This window comes from Tursiops truncatus, chromosome 1 (assembly GCF_011762595.2).
Source record: "Tursiops truncatus isolate mTurTru1 chromosome 1, mTurTru1.mat.Y, whole genome shotgun sequence".
NCBI lineage: Eukaryota > Metazoa > Chordata > Mammalia > Artiodactyla > Delphinidae > Tursiops > Tursiops truncatus.
This window is the reverse complement of record NC_047034.1, coordinates 116474216-116499124: the sequence shown is the minus strand read 5'-3', so window position 1 is coordinate 116499124 and position 24909 is coordinate 116474216. Positions and strand designations below refer to the sequence as shown.

The window sequence follows — 24909 nt, the reverse complement described above, 5'->3', positions numbered from 1 at the left end:
CCTAAAGCCTCATGACCACATGTTTGCTGTCAAATTAGAATATGTAAATTATGTGTTTTCCTAATTCGTCATGGGGCAGACGGTTTCACAGATCGATGGGTTTCCCCATCCACAGATATGCTGCTCTATTCTGAGCTATAAACCTGGACGTGTGCTCACGTCTGTACTCTAGGGTGCATACCGCACCAGAAGAGAAGACAGAAAAGCAACTCCTGCACACCTCCACCTCCACCATCTCTGAGACCCCTGACACAAAGGGAACATTCTTGCTCAGATGCTGACTCTGAAGCAATCTGTCTGGGCTAAAATCTAAGCATCACCACTTTACTAACTATATGACCTTGGGCAAGTTACTTAACCTCTCTGGCTAGATTTCCTCATATGAAAACAGGATAAAAATGAACCTGCCTCATAAGGTTGTAAGATTAAATTCGTTACTGTATGCTTGCTTGGCACATAACAAGCACTCTATCAGTGTTTGCTATTATTCTTAGCACACATCACACACCAACCAAAATCCCCTCTGCCTAAAAACATTAAAGCAGTGGTTTTAGGTGTCATTAAAAGTTCCTTCAGTTCTTAGCAAATAACTTGAGCAGAATATTTCAGGAAATACAACTGACCTACTGAATACTACTAAATAAGTGATGCTTTAATAAGTAGGTCTATGTTGTCTTTCACAACCAATGCTTCTATGTAGGAGATGGAAGGCCTACTTGCAAATGAGAGCCCTGTGCATTCCTGCAGTCCTCACATTAAAACAACAACAAAACACATTACCACTACTACTACCCTTTTAAAGCCATGAGGACTATTTGCTTGGAGCTGAAAAATGCAAAACAAACACATCTTTGCTCAAGCAGAAAATTTTGTTACTCAAAATTCTCAAAATCTTTGTCCTTAAAAAATACATTTAAGTGGATTTATTTTGTCTATTCTGCTTATATAAATATCAATTGTATCACTCTTTCAAAGCATACTTCATACTTTATGGGATTTCTGAATGGCTCTGAATGGTTCTCCAAAACTGACTGGTATTACTTCTATGCAAACACAGAAGTTACCATCAAGTGCTACTTCAACTTTACTACAAGTTGAAGGTAGATCTCTGGCATATTCACTTGAAGTATAATAGCCAAATGCCCAGAATGTTAATGATTCCCCTCTTCTTGCCCCAACTAATAATTCCAGAGCAAAAACTCTAATTCAAGTCCATTTCCTTTTCTTCTGATGTGATATATTTTATCAAAATCATCAGTATTCTTTAATCAATATATTACTTTAAAATTCTCATATTTCTATAGTTAAAACTGTATTACTTTTCTCAATTGAAAGAATTCAGGGTATTATTTCAGTACCCTGCAATGTATTGAAGAGGACTGGTAAATAATGTCCCCTTGATTTAAAATTGGAAAAAACAGGAGACTCTAAAAATTGCGTCAGTATACTTAATCAATCTTAGAATATTTATATTTTCTTTTCCAGTAGTCAATAATAATTTCCAGGGAATACAGCGATTTTCAAAAACCACTTATTTAACACATGGGGGGCTTATTTCATCAGAAAGGATGATAGTTAGGTTAAAAGTTTTCAACCTAAGTTTAGTTTTCACATCTGGACATTAATAATTGTCTTTTTCTTTAACCATGGTACATATTCTTTTTTGTTAACCTAGTTTAGTGTTTCAGCACACACACTGAGTGAAAACATTACCATCTTTTACAGAGCTTCTCAAGTTTACCTTCTTTTCCATCATATAGTCCTTACTCTTTTTTAATGGACAGATAGGTAAAGGAAAAAAAAAAAAACCTTAAAAAAATTGTTTTGGTTTTAATACTAGTAAAAATAAAATCCAAAATCTAACCGAAGGAAGTCACAACAAGCATTCTATAATATAAACAGACAGTATCCACATAGTTTATTTCTCACAGTTCTTCTGACAAATGAACATTATTCAAGAACATACTGTATACACAGATAAGAAGAAACATACAAAATGTTTTAAATGATGCACAACAAAATCCAGCAGTATAAAAGAATGCATGTGAACTCTTGCTCACTGCACAGACTAAATTTAATCACTTGTTTAAATAGTAATAAAAATACAATCTTTTATGGATCTTGTGCAGACTACAAAAGAGGGAAATTATTACCATATATATGATTTTTCTATTAGGCAGTTTTCTTCTATGAGTTGCACTGACAACTCCAAATACAGAGGCAGAAGGCTGTGTATTTTAAAGGAATTAATGTTGTGAATTAGAGACTTTACACGGTTACTACCACTGGCACTTTTCACCATAGTTTGTACACATCACATGATCATCTTATATAACATTACATTTAAAAAATATATCTGAGTGACAATTTTATAACATTCACACACCATGAGTTGGTTAAGGAAGCAATGCCACAGTTGCCTCCTGTAGTGCTTCACTGTTGGTAATAAGGACAGTTCATTGTGGTTAAAAGAAATTAGACATCAACATGGTTAAGCAGCTCCAATTTACTAAAGGCCATCAGCGGCCATCACTGGGACAGTGAGTTCTTTTAAAGTGTATATATCCTAGAAGCAAACACCATCATTGGTTAAAACTTTGTCTAAGGAAGTCAGTTTCTGTGCTGGAAACTATTTTCACAAAACTGAAAGCTACTAAACTGTTTTAATATAAATACTTTGTCTTCTCATTAGCATATTTATGACCAAGTTCTTTGAAACCTTTGGAATTTACTCTCTCTTTAATATGTGCTCTCATTTCCATCTCACCCATTTAAGATCACCACCTAAAAGGCTTTAAGGTGGTGGCGCGAATTTCACCAGGGAAACCCTTTTGCTCACCAGGAATGTTCAGCTGCTGAACAGTGATCTAGAGCCACAACGGTGCAGAGCTGTTGACGAGAACACTCAGGAAGCTGTCATGCTGTGAGTGTCATTTCAGGGAAAGTAGAGAATCTTTCCAAACTGTGCACATAATTCACAATGATACCATTGCTATGTGTTGAAGAGGACTAGTATATGATGTTCTCTTCCATGTCATCTGTTTGCTGGAAAGTAGTTTGGGTCAAGGTAATTATAACTGGTGCCCTGGGACACACAGTAGTCTCTGTCTAAGAATGTCTCTGACCTATAAACAGGTTCTAGTTGGTGATCTTCCTTGTGAATATCTGTTTCATGAAGGCTGAAAAGAAAACACACACACACACACACACACACATACAAACACATCATTACATGGCATTGGATGCACTTTGGTCTAGATATTATCAAACTTCCTCACAGCTCTACCTGTTTAAATCCAATAATCTCTCAAAATCTCTAATGGAAAGTTACTTGAGATATGGTGTCATTAAGGAAAATTTCTTAATTGTCTAGAGCAACAAAGTTCAACCCATTAAATGTGGTGATTTTCTAAGCAGTTTAGAAATCAAACTCACTAGTGTCTGAGAAGCTCTTGTCAAAATTTAAGACTTACAATGATAGATAACACTTACCAGTCTGAACAAGAATCACAGAAATCCAAAGACATTTCTGGAGGACAATCCTGGCAGTGCCACCGAACACCCTGGATAGGTTCTATGCCACAGTTATCACACTATTAAAGATTCAGAGAGAAAAAGTATTAAACTATATTGTTCTCAAGCTTTCTTTTTTCCTGCTGGGCAACACATAATGTGCACATAAACATTCTCTCCTCTCTCCCCATGCACAAGATAGTGGGATAACACAAAAAATGGTTATAAGTTAGGCACAATTTCTAGCAAACTAGCTGAAACTCTATCCATTCAAGATTGAGTTACAATACAGATGGGTGAGAGGAACATCATAATATGCTTTAATTTATTTTTAAAAATCTTAAGTAAATCATCTGCAAACTTGGGCATTTGATTATTAGTAGCTATTGACTTGAAAGGTACCTCAGACCAGTGTACAATGACTGGGATTTAGAACCACTGACTTAATACCATTGTTAAAACTATCCAAATATGTTACAGAACTATTTAAAACAGGATACCACAGCTAACATAAACCCAACTGAACACAAAATCCTCTCTGAACTTTCACCTTACTGAGTTACTTTCCAAAGCCTTGAAGGCTCCTAATAACCAACGCCCACCATGAAGAAAAGGCAAATTTAGCTCTTTCTCAGTGTTGTGGCAGTGTGGTAGCCCTCCGTGTGTTCTGCGCAATCTTGGAAATCAAAGTAAATCTCATTTCTAGTTTCTTTGATCATCAGGCCAACTAGAGTGGCTGACAGACTGGCAAACAAGCCACAGCTGGGTCTTACAACAAACTTATGAGAAGTGGAGAGAGTTTCTTCCTGGAAAGACACAGCTGTCAATTAGGAAAATCTCTAAATGGAGAAGCAGGACCACTGAAAGATCTAGAAAAGAAAATCATTTAATATATTCTGGCTAATAGCAACTCCAGAGGATCAGAGGTATAAGAATTTTGTTTTAAATTTATTAAGTCACAGCACACATCAGTACTTTTATGTATACCACTACCAGCAAATCTGTAGTTCATGGTCTCAATTTTACTTCCTCCAATCCCACCAAGTATAGCCAGTTCTAACATCTAAGGTGTTCTCAAACCTGTCAATCTCTCTATTTCTACAGCCACCAGTCAAGTTCAGGACATTCTCATCTTTTGTCTAAATTAATGAAGAGAATCTCCAACTAGTCTCCCTGCCCTCAGCCTTGCTTTCTTCCTATCCATTCTCCATACTAATGCCAGAATGATCTTTTTCCCCCTTCACTTAATTTTTTCTCAATTACATAAAAAATATACATGAACAAATTATATTTAAAGAATTTAACAATACTGTAGTCAGAATTAAGAGTTATCCACTCTAAACCCACTGCCTTCCTAAGGGTTGTATTGTTTAAGAAAATAGAATGATCTTTCCAAAATGCAAATTTCATGTCACTCTGCTTAAAATCCTTCAAAGTTTCTCCAACATTTTAGAAGAGTTTAAACTCCTTAGCAAAATTTCCAAGGCAACTAAATAGCCTCTCACTACTCTCCAGTATGCACACTAGTCACACTCAACTAATTCACTCATTTAACTTCTCTAAATCACTTATGAGATGAAAACAGAATAGGGAAGGATGTGAGTCCATCTTGTTTACTGCTGAATCCCTAGCACTTAGCGAAGTGCCTGGAACATAAATGGATATCTCAAAATTTTGTGGCATGAATAAATGTATTTCTACTAGCCCCTCAAAAAACAGCAGAGATAACTGAATCTGAAAGGGGAAAAGAAATTTCTGATCCATGAACAACAGCAACAACAAAAGAAATAGCTCTATGGATGAATGGACAAAGAAAATGTGTTCTCTCTCTCTATATATATATACACAAACACACACAACGGAATATTATTCAGCCATAAAACAGAAAGAAATCCTGCCATTTGTGACAACATGGATGAAACCTAAGGACATTACGCTAAGTGAAATATATCAGACACAGAAAGACAAATACTATATGATCTCGCTTAAATGTAGAATCCAAAAAAGTTAAATTCACAGAAGCAAAGAATTAGAATGGAGGTTGCTGAGGGTTGCCAGGGGCTGGGTGGGGTGGGGGGAGGTAGTGGTGGGCGTGGTGTCATTGGTCAAAGGGTACAAACTTTCAGTTATAAGATGAATAAGTTCTGGAGGTCTAATGTACAACACGGTAATTATAGTTAATAATACTGCATTGCATACTTGAAATTTGCTGAGAGAGCAGATGTTAAGTGTTCTTATCTCAAAAAAAAAAAGATAACTATGCGAGGTGAATTTTTTTTATATCTTAAATTTTTTGTACACAAATATGTACAGTTTTTATTTGTCAGTTATATCTCAGTAAATTTGGGGTGGGGAAATAGCTAGAAAAACCTCTCATCTCATATATTACCTCAAAGTATACCTGTATATTTTTCTTCTCTATCTCTACTGAATCATAAATCTCTTGACACCAGTAACTGTGGCACACTACTTTGTATAAATGAACAGGACAAGAGCTAAACTTACTTTTATCTGTGTGCTTGAAAGTCGTGGAGCTTAAAGCTCCGAAAACCACCTTAAATATATCCTATCACCCTTTCAAAAATTAAATGAATAGAAGAATTAAATAGAATTTACCTTGAAGCCCACATGTTGCACAAATCCACTTTCAGCTTGCATTTGCTGAAGTTTCTGTTTTTTCAACTTTTTAAACTGTAATAGTTCCTTATATTCAGGTAAATTCCTATACATAATAGGAATACTTTCTTCATCCTATTGAAAAAAACAAAACACAAAACAAAACTGTTAGTTTCATAATTAAAATGAACTAGTATAAGAAATACTGATAAAGAGTATTTTTCTATTGACAAGATATTTTTCACATTTAAGAGACCCTCGGGCTTCCCTGGTGGCGCAGTGGTTGAGAGTCCGCCTGCCGATGCAGGGGACACGGGTTCGTGCCCCGGTCCGGGAAGATCCCACATGCCGCAGAGCGGCTGGGCCCGTGAGCCATGGCCGCTGAGCCTGTGCTCCGCAACGGGAGAGGCCAAAGAGACCCTCAACATTTTAGGGCTCATAGAAAATCAGTGTTCCTATCAGCAATATTTTAGACTAATACTTCTGGAGGGCTTCTTTTTTTTTTTTTTTTTTTTTGCGGTACACGGGCCTCTCACTGTTGTGGCTTCATCAAGGAAACTGATGTTTATAGAAATTATAACATATGCCCAAGCTTACATAGTTAATTAGTTGCAGAGTCAAGTGATTTGAACCCAGATTTGTCCATATAACTAACCCCTTACACACCTAGCAGCCCAAGGCCTAAATCTAAGTGTTATCCTTAATTTTATACTGTCATATCTAATAAAACATAATTCTGTCACTATTTAATACTACCTAAAAATCTCTCTCAAATAAGTCCTCTATAGTATCCACTCCCTCCTCTGTCTCACTGTTGCTAAAAATGGCTTCCTTGCTATCTACAGTGTCAAGCCCAAAGGCCTCAGCTGGATAATGATTCTTTACAATCTCACACTTCACCTACCTTATCTCCCACTATCTTTCATCCATTTCAAATTCTTGTCAACTAAAGATGTTAAATTATAGCTACTGCCTTCCTATGTTACCCCTGAGAAAGACAACATAAATAATGTAATAAATACGTAATACCAATAAATATGATGTAACCCAAATAATTAAATAATGTAGTAAGAAATTTTATAATAAAATATATTAAATTGATATTTTAGGCAAATACAAAGAATACAAACTCTGCTAAATTTTTTAATTTGCATTTTAAGTCTAAGGGTATTATTAAATTTGGTCAACAAGATTAAGTTAGATATATGTATACATATAGCTGATTCACTCTGTTATACAGCAGAAATGAACACATTGTTAAGCAATTATACTCCAATAAAGATGTTAAAAAAAAAGTTAAATCACCTCACACCCACTAAGATGGCTACTATCAAAATTAAAAAATAGTAATAATAATAATAAGTGTTGGCAAGGATGTAGAGAAATTGAAACTTTTGTACACTGTTGATGAGAATATAAAATGTTCTAGCCATTACTGAAAACAGTACTGTGGTTCCTCAAAAAATGAAACAGAATTACCATATGATCCAGCAATTCCACTTCTGGGTATATACCCAAAAGAAGTTGAGAGCAGAGACTCCAACAGATATTTGTACACCCGTGTTCACAGCAGCATTAGTCACAACAGCCAAAAGGTGGAAGCAACCCAAGTGTCCACTGACAGAAGAATGGATAAATAAAATGTGGTATGCACACTCAATGGAATATTATTTGGCCGTAAAAGTGGAAATTGTGACACATTACATGATGGATGAACCTTGATGACATTATGCTAAGTGATATAAGCCAGTCACAAAAGGACAAAAACTGTATGATTCTACCTATATGAGGTACCCAGAGTAGTCAAACTCAAAGAGACAGAAAGTAGAATGGTAGTTGCCAGGAGCTAGAAGGAGGAGGGAATTGCGAGATGATGTTTACTGGATGCAGAGTTTCAGTTTTGCAAGACATAAAGAGTTCTGGAGATTCGCTGCACAATAACGTAAATGTACTTTAACACCACTGAACTGTACACTCAAAATTGGCTGAGATGGTAAATTTTCTGTTATGGGTATTCAGCACAATTAAAAATTAAAATTCCATACTATTCAGTCATCAAAAACAAACAGATAAAATCTTGCCAGCTATGGCAACAAGGATGGACTTTGAGGGAATTGATGCGAAGTGAAATAAGTCAGAGGAGAAAGACAAATACCGAGATTTCACTCTTATGTTGAATATTAAAAAAACATAAAATAAATAAACAAACAAACAAATTAAAACAAAAACACACACAGGTACAGAGAACAGATTGGTGTTCTTTCCACAGAGGGGAAGAGTGGTAGGGGGAGGGAGAGATGGGTAGAGGGGGTCAAATGTATGGTGATGGATAGAAACTAGAATTTTTGGTGGTGAGCACACTGTAGTGCATATATATTAGTTGAATTACAATGCTGTGCACATGAAACATATAATGTTATAAACCAATGTTACTTTAAAATGAACAAAAAAACAAATATTTTTAAAATGCTCACCCATAAACAGATTTCCTAGTTATAATCATTTTAAATTTACTTAAAGGAGAAATACTACGACCAATTTCAAGGGGGTCTAAATGGTATACAGATTGTCTCTCTAGCTACTGCTTTTCTGAAAAGAGAAACTTAAATCTATAAATTTTACACTAGAGGATTCATAAATATACATTTAAATAGCTATTTTAAAGTAATCAGAATGATGTGAACTGGTGCTCATTTAAAAATAAATAAATAAAATCAATGGCCAACTTGACTATCACTTCCTTGGGTCTTCCACTTAAACTCTCAATCTGAATTAAGTACCTCTAAAATAATTACAATGACACATACTTTTGAAGCATTTTTAAAATTTTGTAATTTATTGATGTGATTACACATTTATCTCCTCCCACAAAACTAAGATTTATGAGAACCCCAAGATCATAGATATTTTATTCATAACTATGGAGCTAACCTCTAGCAGAGCCTGTTACATATTAAGTGTAAATAAACATTTCTCAAATGAGTAATTCTAATAGTCACAAAATACAAAATTACACACAAATGCCATATCTTAAGACACAGCAGAATCTAGCTGTTTTTCAAAAAGACAAGTTTAAAAAGAAAAAAAAAATTTAAGAATATGGTCATTTTACAGTAGTTTCATACCAAATTATACAGTGTTCGATTAATCTAGAAACAGAACAAAGGAGACTTATTTTTATCTGCTGACTTTTCATTAAAATCTCCTTTTCCAGTTACCATATATAATCAAAGTACTAAGAAAGATATAAGGCAATCTTCATGTCCTTTAAGCAAGGAATCAGAATCATGTTACTTATTGAGGAAGAATTTTAGCATAGTAAAATAAAAAATATTAACAGCAATAAAAAGGAATCTCTGAATGTAAAGTAAAATGAAATGAATTAACCTAAAATAGCATCCAGTTGATGACAACACAGAGAGGAATTAGTCCAAGAGGATTTAAAAAGTATAATTTGACTTTATTTCTGTAGTTAGGTATATCCTAAGGCAAAAACAGTGCTACCCGGGGCTTCCCTGGTGGCGCAATGGTTGAGAGTCCACCTGCCGATGCAGGGGACATGGGTTCGTGCCCTGGTCTGCGAAGATCCCACATGCCGCGGAGCGGCTGGGACCGTGAGCCATGGCCGCTGAGCCTGAGCATCTGGAGCCTGTGCTCTGCAAAAACAGTGCTACCCAAAAACCTGTTTTCAGTATCATATTGTTGATGGTAGTGTTAGTATTATTAAATTCTGAGACTACTGTGGGCAGTGTGAGACAAAGAAAGTAAGCATTATGTTGATGTCACTGATAACTGGAATTTTCAGCAAGGGAGAAAAATGATACATATTAAAGATCAATATGGGTTAAGTAAAATTCCCACAGTCCTTAAGTTGAATTTGAAATAAAATGATGAATTTATGATGTCTTTTAATTTTAACAAATATATAACATATTTCTCAGGTCTGTCCACTATATAGGCTTAGATACAATGATCAATCCAGTAGCAAGTAACATCCTGTATCATGATAGAGCCTCCAAATACCATTTCTCAATAAAAGAAAGCAGAACTGACTCCAGGTCTCAAGCAGGAAATATACAAGATGAGCCTGGAATTTCCTTGTCCTACTGGACAGTAAGAAAGCTATTAAAGATTACTAGAGTCTTGTCAAAAGAACTCAAAATCCAGCTTGAATAGGTTACAACCAACCAACGGGCCAATTTGTACACTAATAAAGACAATAATATCAATGCACTGAAACACATTAAATATATTTTAAGTCCAACAATTCATAAGAATACAAAAATTTTCAAACCTCATGTGTCAATCTGGAGGATATCAGAGAACAAACTCATTATTTTAAAAACAAGAAAATAAAGGGAAGAATCAAGCAGTTAGCTGCGTTTTCTGTATGTAACTTAGGATAATCAAATAGTTGATGGGGGGGTTACTTTGTGAATATTCTATCAAATAAATGAAGAAAGAATTTTACTATTTTGTAACATCTAATGAGTTAATGGATCTAAGCAACAATGTATGCTATGTCAAACTGATAAAAGTATACATGAAGTAGTCCTGCCCACCCTAACAAACAAAAAAACAAATAAACCTGAATCTGATCAGTTATCTAGACCTATCAATTTATAGGAGATTCAGGGAATAGAGGAACAGATTAAATGACACCAAGGAGATACAAACAACAAAATCCACACTGAGGTAAATTCTACAAGACAAATAAACCAGTTTTTCAACAAAACAAATGTGAGAGGGGAAAACAGAAGAGAGAGAAAAGGGTGGCGGGGGGAAGGCACTACTGCAATTTATGACTGGGGAAATGTGAATTGACTGTATATCTGGATTATATAAAGAAGTACCTTTTAATAAACATGATAATGATATTTTGTAATGTCTGGGACTTGCTCCAAAATAATCCCAGACAGAAAGTTGGGTGGGTAGGAAGTACAGATGAAAATAAGAGTGCCACAAACTGATAACTGTTAAAGTTGAATAATGGGTGCACATGGGTTTATTTTTGTATCTGCTTGAAAGTTTCTTCATAAAAACATTTTTAAAGCCCATTGTAAAACAAGTTTGACTAGTTAATTAAAAGAAAAGAAAGCAATATTCTCTGAAGAATAGGAATAATTAGGAAATCCTGGTGCTCCCATTCTGTATCCTGATCTGTATAATACATAGATAAAGATAGATAGATAGATAGACAGATATAAATATAGTATAAATAGATAACTTACTGATGCCTCCTCCATAGCAGTGTTCATGTGGCTACGAAAACAGGATCGGTCATCATCTTCATCCATATACACTGGTGGTTCATGGGAAGTCATGAAAGTGGAAGGTTTAAAGAGATGCTTATTAAGGGGGTGCTGTCGTCTGCTTGTTGAAGACTAAGTGAGAAAACAAATTTTTAATTGGGATAGTGGACAATCATTAAAAGAATCAAAAATATAAATGCTACTTCCTGCAAATCTGCCTAATCAGAAGGACTGCACCTCTACCCTTCAGCATACTCTTACGTGGTTGCTTTTTCTATTTTATCTGGATTTTTAAAAAGACAACAAGCCTTAAATAAAAACAAACCAAACCAACAAACAAATGTAGGCAGAATACCTACGTGGAGTATAATGGACCATATGCTCATTATGTAGCTTATATTTGTATCCCCAACATTTATTGCACTCTTGGCATTCACATGCTGAGCTCCTCTTAAGGTCATCTTACAGATGATCAAGGAGGATGAAGTTAGCCAAAGCCAGATATAAAACTATCAAGTAAAAAGAAAATTTCCCCAACACGATGAATGTCTGAAAATAGTATCTAACACTGATTGACTGCTTACTCTTTGTCAATGTCACTTAGCCCTCAAAACATTCCTGTAAAGTAGTTATTATCACTTCTAATTTAAAGGTGAAAAAACGGAGGCATGAGGAGGTTAACTTTCTTGTTCAAGGTACTGCAGCTAGGCAGTGGTAGAATCAAGATTATAAAATAGGCCTCTGTGGAGCCAAAGGCCTCCCTTTGAACCCCTATGCAGACTTCCTCTCTTCACTAGCAGCACCGCCACAAAGAATAACCTCAGCCACATAGAGAACCATCATTTCATTTCAAAATTCAACCTCTAACCATGTCAGGACTTCCCTGCTGGCACAGTGGTTAAGAATCCACCTGCCAATGCAGGGGACACGGGTTCAAGCCCTGGTCCGGGAAGATCCCACATGCCGCGGAGCAACTAAGCCCGTGCGCCACAATTACTGAGCCTGCTCTCTAGAGCCCATGAGCCACAACTACTGAACCCGCATACCACAACTGCGGAAGCCCACACTCCTAGAGTCTGTGCTCCGCAAGAAGAGAAGACACAGCAATGAGAAGCCCACGCACCACAACAAAGAGTAGCCCCCCGCTCACCGCAACTAGAGAAAGCCTGTGCGCAGCAGCAAAGACCCAACACAGCCAAAACTAAATAAATAAATTAATTAATTAAATTTATTTAAAACAAAACAAAACAAAAAACCTCGAACCACGTCTATGACTGGGCTAGATCTCTGCAGTGAAAATGTCTGTTAACTTAAAATTCAGTGCACCCAAAGAACGGAACACATTTAGGTTTCTTTAGTATTCCTTTTGTTATCATCGTCTAGTCTTAGTGGTGAAAACATAAGGTGCACAACACATCTAAAGATAACCTAGAAATCACGAAAATTAAAGCTGTTAAGTTAATGGTGGTTATCAAAGTTCCAACATTCTGAAGTTACAGGATGAACTCTACATATCTAAATAGATAATACTATATTTGGGGAGAAAAAAATCCAAAATATTTAAAACATCTGACAAATTAAAACAAGCTTCCATAGCTTGGTAAAAAGAATAAGAACAAAATTTTTAAAACATGGAGCTATATAGACAATATTCTTAAATGTAAAACAGTTAGCTTCACTAAGGAAGGGTAACAGCATTAGATCGGCTCCTAGCTTCTCTTTAGGTGAATGGTGGCAGTTGCGGGGGAGTGGAAGTACCCAGATGATTTACCAAGTAAATGAAAGAAGGCCAATGATGTGCTTTATTTTTTTGCAATTAAAGCAAAAAATTGGCTATAATTCTACGCAGTGTTCTATGTAGGAGAGGGACAGTAGCTTTTTCACTGTACAGAGCAGCAGAGAACAGTGGAAAAGGCTTAGGTGCAGAATCAGAAGATCAATGATTCCCAGACTTACCAGCTATGTGACTAGACAATTTACTCAATGTACTTAGTTTTCTCATCTATAAAAAGGTTGTAGAACAGTACCTAGCCCAGAGCATTCAACAGTAAGAACAAAAGCTATCTATTAATATTATCATGAGTAAAGTGAAGGTGATACTACCTACACTTCTAGAATTACAGTGAGGATTAAATATCTTAATAAATATTTCTAACCTTGGATTTATATAATATATGTATAAAACAGAAATTGATTATATTTATTAAAGAATCAAACACCCTAAAAACTTTAACATCACAAAGGTCTTTTTGACCTACATACAATCTAATATCTTTCAAATAGCACTCATTCACATAAACTAACCTACTCCTAAGAAAATAATGAATAATCATCATTGAAACTCACTGAGTAGCAATAATGGAATCCTACCATATATAAGAAAATGTTTAAAGTGAGTCAAATTTTAAAAATAAAATAACCCTGTTCTGATAAATATATAAACTTTTACATAGGAACTCTGACTTTGATGAATTTAATCTGAGATCTAAGGTTTACTTTTACCTATTTTCTTTTTACCTTTTTGGAGTATATATATAAGTTTGGTGTTCTGCCTGGGACTGGAATGCCAGCTTTAGTTAGTTTTATGAAATACTTCTGCACTCGGCTGGCAACCTAAGGAAACATGACAAGCCTTTTAACGTAATAAATGACAAGACATGCAGTACCAGAATAGTTTTTTAAAATAGTTTTTAAAACATACATGTGTATCTTAATGAATAGTAACAACTTAAAATCTACCATAAATCTAGAAATAATTTTAAATTGCCACCAAAGACACTTATGTTTTAAAATAGAGACAAAAAAATTGTTAAAATAAATTAAATCTGTTTGATTCCAAAGCTAAACACAGTTTCAACTTGTGAACACAAGTGCTTGTAGCATAAAAACACATCTATTAATATCAATGGGAATGTGAAGGAGAAAACTGACAGATATTTTTTTAGAAAGACAATCAGGGAATACTGACTAAGGCACTATCACAAATCTATTAGCACAGTCTAACCAAAAAGCACAAACTGGTGCACTCATTAAACATTCAAGAGACACCAAGTCCATTACTTTTTTATTTTTAAGTAATGATCCAAAGCAGAATTATCTCAGAGTTGTTTCTAAAATCAACAGAAAAATAAACGATGTTGTTTTTTAAAACTCCACGTACTATAGCACTGTGTATCTAAATATGAAGGGGCAGGTCTACTGATTTTAGCTTCACTATCCTTCATTTAAAAAACCATCAAAAACATGCCAACAATATGGGGCTATCTCCTCAATTACCTGCTTTGCTGTCCTATTGCCCAGTTCATCTGCTATCTTCTGCCAGCGTCGAGATTCTACTTCTTCAGGAGGGTATTTCAAGAGTAGTTGTTCAAGCTTTTTCTAAGCCAAACCAAAGACCAAATTTAAGAAAGTTTAATACTGAGTTTCTAAATAAATACATTCACCTTTCATCTTAAACTATAATACTCCCTCCCCAACTTTGGGGGTTAGGTCAACTAGAAATCCTCATGATAGGAAAAATTTCTAGTAAGGAATTTAAGACTTCACAAGAAAAATAAGATTAGAAAATAAACCTATGAAAGACCTTATAAAGATTTTCTATGCACTTCAGTAAAAAAAGGAAAGCACCCCCAACAAAGAAAATAATTAATTAATATGTTACATATTTTAGTGATTTCCACTGACCACTTTATCTTGCTAGACTATGTTTAGGCTTGCCACTATGGATCTGACAAAACTATGTAAATTCATTTGGATTTAGACAGAATACTAAAAGAGATCTTTTCCTCCTTTGTGTGGTCCTTCATTCAAATATTTAATTCTAATATTCTGACCTATCTCCTAAATTCTCCCATAGTCCTAAGGATGCAAAACAGTCCAAATGTTGGAAATAAAAGTTTCCTGAAGCTTTTTATAAACTGATAAACTCATTACAGCTGTGGGGCTAATCCTCACATGAGATAGAGATGTGTCTCAAACCTTACCCACAAACAATCCTAGCTATATGCCAAAATGTAAGAGAACACTCTGACCTTGGCTTTGCCAGCTCCCCTCCAAACAAAAACAAGAATTCACTTTGAAGCACAGCTTTACTTGGCTCCAGGTTTTTCTGTCTCACAAAGCTGCATTACAAAAACTTTACTCCATCTGTTTCAATATCTTTTTCAATCCCCTCCCCAAAACCCAGGTTCCTTATTTAAAAATTATCCCCAAAATGGCATTCATATATTCTCAGAATGCAAAATTCTTGAAGTATGCAAAAAGGTATACAGAAACAAGTTTAAATATTTTAAATTCATGGTTAAGAGGGATTACATACAACAATATACACTTTACTCATAATACTGGCTCTAATTTTAACTGCTTTTTTTTTTTTTTTTTTTTTTTAAACCTACACAATTTAGAAATACCTATTACCTGTTCTTCAACAGTCCACAACTGGTTAAATGTTTCAGGTTTGGTATCATCACACAGGCGTCCTCTTATCATCTGCATATAAAACAAGGTTTTTGTCAGAGAGAAAAAACAAAGACTACCCTTTGATATAGCCAAATAACACACAAATTGTGAAATTTTTAATTAATTTCAAAATATGTGAGTAAATTTATTTTTTTAATGTGTACATAATTTATTGCTTCCAAAATGTTGTCATGTTCTTTTATTTCATTTGGTTTTATACTCTTAGCAATCTTGAGATACAGGTGACAGCAACTTTATTTTAAAGAAAAAGAAATGTTTCTTTTTTTTTTAATAATCATTGTTACATTGCTTATATTTTATTTGAATTACCTTTCTTTGGTAGATTGCAAATCATCTGAAAACCAAATAATTCAAATATTTTTAACAAATCCATTTTCCAATTAGTGTCTTGTACCTCAGAAGAGTATTTCCATCCCAATCTTTTAAATAAAGCATCACATCCACCCTCACAAAGAAAAATCAAGGAAACAAAGCATGAATACACACCAGGTGCATCTTTCTCCTTTGTTATCTATTTATTCTTTACTTTTGAAATATGAACAGTTTTATTTCTAGCCTAAGGATGTGGGGAAACATCTTGAAGAGATCATATGTACTGATTGTTTAGGGCAGTTGTAGAAATAACAATGTACCATATATATTCTTTGCTAACAATGAGGAAATTATACGTGGAATTTTTTCCATTATAATATTTTTAATGTGCCAGTCTTTTTATTTAAGTAATAACAAAGTAATATCCTAAACCTATGTCTTGCTCATAAAATGGAGCCTAATACCAATTTTACTAAAATGTACATAATATTTTTAACTAGTTACACAGCTCAACATACCACTATGTTTATGGCTATTGTTTATTTTAAAGAAATGTTACTTTTTCATTCTGAACCCACATGTTTATTGAAGTTCATCTAACTAACAGCAGCAAGGCCAGGTTACAACCAGCAAATCCTAGTTACATTCCACTACACACAAAGAGCTCTTATTTTTAGAATAAATACTGTATTATGTGTCAGGCACTGAACTGGGCATGTTACATGTACTACTCATTATATTCCTCACAACAACTCTACAAAATAGGGTGATATTAATCATATTTTATATAAGAGGAAACTGCAGCTTGGAGACTTTAATATAGATGACATCTGAAGTTCCACAGCTAGTAAGTGGTGGAGTTATGATTTCAACCCAGCTTTTTCTTAACTTCAAAGTTCATGTTCTCATTATACCTTCAAGTGAAAAGACTGCTTGAATTTTAAGAATACAAACCAGCAAAATGTTAAAATGTTTTGTCTACAATTCAAATTTTCCTGCTCTAATACTTTATCCTGCTTACCTGAGGACGACTGTTTGAGCCTTCTGGACCATCACTCAAAGGCAACATAGAGTATGAAAGGGACTCTCCATCCTTCCTAGGATCTAAAGGACTTTTTGGTCTAGCAGGTAAACCTACTAAAAAGAAAACCACGTATAGGATTATTAAAGCAAGACTTTGTCGGGTAGTTCTCTAATTAAATTCGTATCATGTAATTTCTTACCTTTATCAAAAACTAGCTTAACTCTCCTAGTATGTCTTTTGCGATTTTTAAATTCTCTTTCAAAGTTCCCAAGGCTATTGGTATATTGGTCCCATACAATCTCGGGCAATTGAACAACTCTCTGTGGATATGGAAGCCCTATATCAGCCTGGTGGGGGAAAAAAATGAAAGTGACAAACTAAGTTTAATTCAAGAAATTATCAACTACAACCAAATTTCCAGATGACTCCAAATCTAAATAATCATCAACTGAGCATTTCTACTCACTTTTTGAATCCAACAGCCAATGAAGTTAATACAGTCTAAACACTAAATGGTAGAAATGATAGCCAAGTAAAGGAAAATGAACTTAACAAAACATAAGCACTATTTTTAGAGGTCTAGAGCTGAACTATATAAACATACTGTACTTTATCACTGACACACTTTAAACAGAAATAGCAAAGAAAGATTTTTATCTCTAAGAACAGCACATGAAATGTGTTTGACTGAAATATAATAGATATGACTTGATACACAGAATTCATTTTTAATGGACCCATGTGTTCCTGACTTATCCATAAAACTATTAATTATTTTCACACTATATAACTCAGCACGTGTACAAAAAAACATCACATTTTGAGAATCAAAACTACATCTTTAGTTTACTTGGAATTCAATTACTTTGCCAACCACCTTTAGAGAAGTTAACAGTTGTCATAATTACTAAAACCAGGTCATTAGGATCAATCTTTTTTTTTTTTTTTTTTTTTTTTTTTTTTTTGCGGTACGTGGGCCTCTCACTGTTGTGGCCTCTCCCGTTGCGGAGCACAGGCTCCGGACGCGCAGGCTCAGTGGCCATGGCTCATGGGCCTAGCCGCTCCATGGAACGTGGGATCTTCCCGGACTGGGGCACGAACCCGTATTCCCTGCATCGGCAGGCGGACTCTCAACCGCTGCGCCACCAGGGAAGCCCATGATCAATCTTTTGATAGGGATTTGGGTTTCATGGGTGGGTGTATTTGTCAGAACTCATATAATGGTAAAATTGGGATTTCTGAATTTCACTGTATGTAAATTTCACCTGAAAAAGTTTAAAAAAAAATTTTTAGTTAACGATATGCCTTCTGAAGTGTTTTGGTGTTAAGTGTGCATGTCTGCAACTCTGGAATGCATCAAATGCATTCCATCTTGAAATAAGATAGAACGGTGGATGGAAGAATTGCATAAACATTCAATCAAGCAAATATAATAAAATGTTAATGGTAGAATCTGGGGGTGGATGTGTGTGCTAACTATACAGTACTTTCCACTTTTTCATCTACTTAACATTTTTCAAAATAAAATGTTGAGAAAAGAATCAGGTCATAAATTATGAAATTGGCAGGCAAAATCCACTTTGTGACACAGAATTCTTAATTTTTATTTTGCTTGTGACATATTATATTAGCACCATCATCATAATAGCACATATTAGTCTAAGGTTCAACTTTAGAAAAATTAGAACAGAGTGTCTTTTAAAATAATGATGGTAGTAATATCAAAGAAAGCTAACAAGCCGTAAAGGTTCCCTGCATTCTATATACCAATATATAATCCAAGTTTCCTTAATTTCAATTAGGAGTTTTTAGATGTCCAGTAGAACAAAGAGATCACATGTCAACAACTTAACTACTCTGGTAAACCTAAAGAAAATAGACAATTTAAGCATACATGAGTTAACACAGAAAAAGTGAAAACTCAAACTTCTAAATTAAATCCAGCAGAAAATTTTCTTTCCAAGGAACATAAGTCTTTCATGATTACCAAAGTATCTGGGATTTAATACACATTTGTACATTTTTGAAAAAATTCTTAAGATAGCCAATATCACATCTCTGTTTCTGAGATAAAGTGAAAAGAAATTCAGTTCTAAACTAAACACAGAAATGGAAAACCAGCAAATAACCAACCACATACATATCTAGTAAATATGCATAACTGCATCTTTTTGCCCACCCAAGAACATGAATAAAATGCGATTAAGGTTAAAACACCATCTGTTTTAGTTGAATCAATGATAAGTAAACACTGTAAGTACTGTATCTTTTTGCACCAGCAAATTGTTTCATGACAGCAGTGCAGAATCAATAAACACCTAAGTGGGCCCACTATAACACAGAGGGTACAATAGGGTTCTAAAAACTCTAGAAGGTTTAACAAATCAATATGTAGATCCTACGTCTATTATGATATTCAGTGTTCTGAAAGCAGAGAAAGGAATGCTTGCCAAGTAAATAACATAACTAGAAAAATCCAAATCCAAACAATAATCATCTAAATAAAATGAGGTCCCCAGGGCTGTTCCCTCAACACCTGGTAGACCACTTCTGTGACTCATTAAAAACTAGTAACTAATAACTAAATTTTTCATACTGAACAGGCTAAATTTTTGTGTTGTTTAAGGCGAAAAAGAGGATTCTTTTTCATAGTTTTTCAGTTTTAATCTTTTCAGACAATGCTGATTAATATTTGCCTCTCAAATTTACTGAATCATTAGTGGGCCCCTAATTCAAGACACATACTATGGCATAAATGCACATCTAGATTATCTCCATGTTTACACACTAAGAAAGTTATAAAAACTTGAATCACTTTCAAATGGTTAACTGCTTAAATATGAAAGTTATGTTTTAAGGAAAAAATAAAATTATAAGGAATTTTACACTAAAATAAAAGAAGATTTCAAAATTAAGTAAAATTTATATACCTCATTCTCATAGACTTGGCAACCATAACCTTAAAGACATTTAAAATATAGTTTTTGTTTGTATCACCATTGTTTTCTATCTCACTACGTTCAGAGTTAGAAAAGTAACTCTAAACTAAGCAGTAAATAAATACTAAAGTATTTTTTCTTTTAGCTTCAACAATCTTGAAGTCCTGAAAGCAAAACAGGGAAAATATTTTTAAGATGGGGAAGGAAGAAAGTAACAGAAAAAGACTGTAAAAATGGCTAGGAACAGGACATCAGGTTTCTAAACACACATCCAATTAAAGCTCCTAGCTATCTTCATTGAGGTATATTTTATTGTGTGTTTGGTGGGGGTGAAGGAAGGCAGTATTCTGCCTTCAGTAATATGGGTTAATTACAGAAGGGGAAAAAATTAAACATTTAAGTATATAATCATATAAAAAGAACAAACCGAGTTATTACCAAATACATCTCAATAAATCTTAAAAGTTGCTCAATATGTACCTTCTTCTGGAGTTTTTCCACAAATCCAATGGGATTTTTTAGTGCTTCTCTCTGATGTCTGCCTAAGCTTTCAAGGTCCTGGACTGCTTGAGAACGCTGAGCCTCGAGTACAGCAATCGTCTGTAACAGTCTCTGATAACTACAGAGACAAAAAAAAAAAAGCCCTCACTAAAATTTTCTAGTTACAACAATAAATAAAAACTGAGTTCAAGCCGTGATCTACTATTAAGTCACACAGTCTTTGTAAAGTTACCTGAAAGAGTTTTAGTAAAACATATTACTGGGAATAAATGAGGTCTTCCTGAGTTATGAAGTACCTAGTCAGAAAATAGCAGTTAGAGAAAGCAAAGCCTTATTCTCCCATCTAAAGTTCTTAATTCTTGAACCGGAACAAGTACAGAAAGTCAGAAAGCAAGCATCTTGACTTTCCAGCAATCCAAGTCATTAAGAAACAGCTAAATTAAAAAAATAATAATTTTTTTTTAAATCGTAAGATTTTTAGCACCAGGAGGGATCACCAAATTCAGACCCTCTGTTGTACTCTGTTGGAATAAGAAATCTGAGGCAAATTTTCTTGACCAGAGTTACAAGAAACTGTCACATAATTCAGACATGATCTTAGTTGGCATGGTTCTCATTTGCTCTTTCTGTTATACCTCCATTCTAGAGGAAGTTTACTTCCCTGTCAATTCTTAAGTATTAAACATTTTTACAGAAGAAAGGACTCAAAGATATTTCTTACTTCCCTGCCTATAACAGTCTATTTAGCACAGCTAACATAGAATTTTACCCACACAAACCTACTATCTGTTCATATTCTCCTCCCCCCAACCCCAGTTCAAATTGTCCTGCCTCTCTAATGTCTAATTTCACATATCAATACACATAAGGAAACACGTTAGCACAAAACCCCTGAATACTCGAATGTATTTTGCAAAAGAACCAAGAACAAATCACTCCAAGTTCACTTCAAAATAAGTCACTAGGTCTTTAAAATATTAGTGAAGCACAATTTTTCTTTATGGCTTTCAATAAATTTCATTCTGTTTCCCAACAGACTATAAACTCCATAATGGCAAACACATCTGAAAAGTCCACTGTTTTGTTTATTCAGTGTGCAGCACACTTCCCAACATATAGATGCTCAGTAAATATTCTTTGAATGAACAAATGGACAGATGTTCTGTGCAATCAAAAGTATACTGAAACTTTTAAGTCCGGAAGTTAGCAAACAAGCAGAAATTTCAAGGGTAAAACAATGCAATTTTGATGTTCACAGCCATGGCGTAACTGCAACATGACATTCTCTATTAGAACACCATTTCAGCCCCCTGCCTAAAACATATTCTTATTCTCAAGTCCCTTGTTAACTAATCCCTGATGAGATGTTTAATAATCAAGGTAAAAACTCCTAACACTGAAGGGTAAGGCTTCTCGCAAGCTAGAGATACTTCATTCAAAAGTTAGAACTGAATTGGAAACCAAGGGCTGTACTAAGTTACTCCTGGATCAGTTACAGAGGTTAAGCCTAAACTCACCTTCACTCTGCCTCTGTTTGCTTTGAGGTGTATGGCGTGTACAAACCTTGACCGTGCTGGTGTTTTCTTACCAGGCAGGCTCACCCACGCTCAATCTTAGGGTGACTGTACTGAGTCAGGTAGAACCTAACCTCTCTATAATACTCTTAATTGCCATATTTCACCTTCAGAATACCTACCCCATGTAGCTGAATAACCAAAGACTTACATGGTGTCTCTGTGATGACTGACCCCTGCTTTAAATAGGACACACTTCTGTATCATCAATATGAAAATGATTATGAGTCTATTAAACTTGCAGCAAACTACTGTAAGCAAGTAACAATTAATGAGGCACAAGTAAGAACAGAGTTATAGGGAAAAACAAGCAGAGGCTTGAAAAAAGTGCTACAGTCAGTCACTGCCACTGGGAAGAAAGGCCTCTACTTGAAGTCAGTAAATTATAACAATTTTTACTGTATGTAAATTATTCCACAATGATTCTGACTTTAAAAAATAATTCCAACAGAGATTACAAAGAAAGTATAACTCTTCACTCCCTATTTTGCTTCTCTTCAATCAAGATTAAATGATTAGCAAATTGAAAGACCTAATATATACATTGGTAAAGACTTAAAAGTCCAGAATAAGTAAAAAGACTGTAAGAAGATAGTGAATTTAAGTCTTTTAGGCCAGCTAATTTGAATAATTTCCTAGCGTATTCAGAGATTTTACCAATAAGATTATCATACATATCCCTAAGCAGAGATGGAGAAAATAAAAAACTGGCATGACATCTAAAAAACAGTATAATACAGACAAATCTAATTTCAATCCTACCCATCCACTCACTTCACCTCTAAAAGCAAACCACTGGAATCTGACCCAGGCATCAGTTGAGGCAAGATTCATCTGTTCATTAATTTAGGCACTATCCTTAAAAGCTTCAGTAATTATCAAAGTAAATCAGGAACAGAGCTTAGGTATAATAGAGGATCTACCACTACACCAGAGAGGGAGTAAAGGAACTGGATGGGAACGAATGAGACAGAACTGCCATGTTGTGGGGGATGGAGGATGGGCATGTGAGGGTCCATCATACCATTCTGTCCACTTTTTTGTTTTGCTTGAAGTTCTCCACAATGAGTTAAAAAGAAAACTCCAATTTGAGTTCAAATTAACCGGTGATGTGGCCACTATACTCTTCCTGGGCTAATCGGATCATACTCGCTACTGTATTCAGCTCTGCTTTGAGAGACAAACAGGTTCATGACCACACAAGATGGATGGGAGACTATGTAATATGAAATAACAAATAGTGTCAAACATTTACTGAATGTGTACTATATATATTATACAATGTGCAATTAGTCAATTCTCATAATCAACTTACAAGATAGGTACCATTACCCTTATTTCACAGATAAGTAAACCAAGGCACAGATCATGCCAGCCATTTGTTCCATAATGTGATGTGAGGAATAATTAGCCAAGAAATGGGAACCTGCAATAAAATATGATTTCAATCTTTATGTAACATGCAGTTATGTGGAAAAGAAAATAGACTTGTTTTATAATGTACAAAGGGGCAAACTAGAATCAAATTGTGATAAGGCACAATATGAAGAAAAACCTCTCAGTCAAAACCAATAAAAGATGGTAGGACAGTGCCCAATCACCATAGATGTTCACAGAGATATTTAAAGGAAATTCAAGCATTAAAAAATCCGGAAGGGCTTCCCTGGTGCCGCAGTGGTTGAGAGTCCGCCTGCCGATGCAGGGGACATGGGTTCGTGCTCCGGTCCAGGAAGATCCCACGTGCCGCGGAGCGGCTGGGCGCGTGAGCCATGGCCGCTGGGCCTGCGCGTCCGGAGCCTGTGCTCCGCAATGGGAGAGGCCACAACAGTGAGAGGCCCGCGTATAGCAAAAAAAAAAAAAAAAAAAAAAAAAAAAAAAAATCCTGACACTCTTTTACTCCAGTAAAACATGCTGCTTTCAATTCTGCTATTCACTGAACCAAGTAAGAGGATGGAAAGACTGGGGAAAAAAAAAAAAGTATACACTTTTACATGAATGCAAGTAGAGTACAGCTTCCCCACATGGACAACTTTGTATTAAATCTATCAAAATTATTTTTTATCTATTTCTAAAGCTGAATCCAATGCAAAGAACAGCAAGCTTAGCTGTGGCAGATAATTGTTAATTTTATTTCTGTTTCATGTCTTCAACATAAAAAGAATTTTAGCTTGTATACTGAGGAATCACATTTGACTAAAATAGAAATACTCTTCAAATCTACATCGAAGTTACTTTCACTACCTTTCACTCTCCAAGCCTTCCTGAATTCTTTACTCACTTCTGTGAATTTTACAACATTTATATGAAAGTATATTTGTAAAAATACTGATGTCTGAAAGAGGATACCAAGAATTAACAATCTAGAAATTTAATTGTATTCTCCAATTTCTAGGCAGTGATATTACACACACTATGAGACAGTGAGAGTGAGAGTGAGAGAGAGAGAGAGAGAGAGAGAGGAGAAAGATTTTATTTCCAAGCAAGCCAGAATCCTTTTCAAGGAGTCAGATTTCAATTCTATTGTGGAAGGTTACATGGCATTTGTAATTTTAAAAAACTAATGGGGAAACTATTTATTTATTTATTTTTGGCTGCATTGGGTCTTCAGTGCTGCACACGGGCTTTCTCTAGTTGCAGCAAGCAGGGGCTACTCTTCGTTGTGGTGTGTGGGCTTCTCTTGTTGTGAAGCATTGGCTCTA

At 35.0% G+C, this 24909-nt stretch overlaps 1 protein-coding gene across 12 annotated transcripts in view; it reads right to left on the bottom strand.

Moving 5' to 3' along the window:
* The window catches only part of ZZZ3 (zinc finger ZZ-type containing 3), a 138430-nt gene that overhangs the window by 34194 nt on the left and 79327 nt on the right, over window positions 1-24909 (bottom strand). For 5 of the 12 annotated variants that reach the window (XM_019919608.3, XM_019919601.3, XM_019919603.3 and 2 more), the window contains 10 exons: window positions 20616-20754; window positions 17396-17543; window positions 17194-17309; window positions 15798-15869; window positions 14658-14759; window positions 13899-13994; window positions 11361-11513; window positions 6130-6264; window positions 3493-3593; window positions 1886-3179 (listed from right to left, as the gene is read on the bottom strand). In XM_019919608.3, coding sequence (XP_019775167.1) covers window positions 3035-3179; window positions 3493-3593; window positions 6130-6264; window positions 11361-11513; window positions 13899-13994; window positions 14658-14759; window positions 15798-15869; window positions 17194-17309; window positions 17396-17543; window positions 20616-20754 — 1207 coding nt within the window. In that variant the 3' untranslated portion in view covers window positions 1886-3034. Of the gene's footprint in view, window positions 1-1885; window positions 3180-3492; window positions 3594-6129; window positions 6265-11360; window positions 11514-13898; window positions 13995-14657; window positions 14760-15797; window positions 15870-17193; window positions 17310-17395; window positions 17544-20615; window positions 20755-24909 lie in introns of those variants that run through there. The other 7 variants (XR_002173105.3, XR_002173104.3, XM_073788198.1 and 4 more) reach the window with 3 other exon arrangements.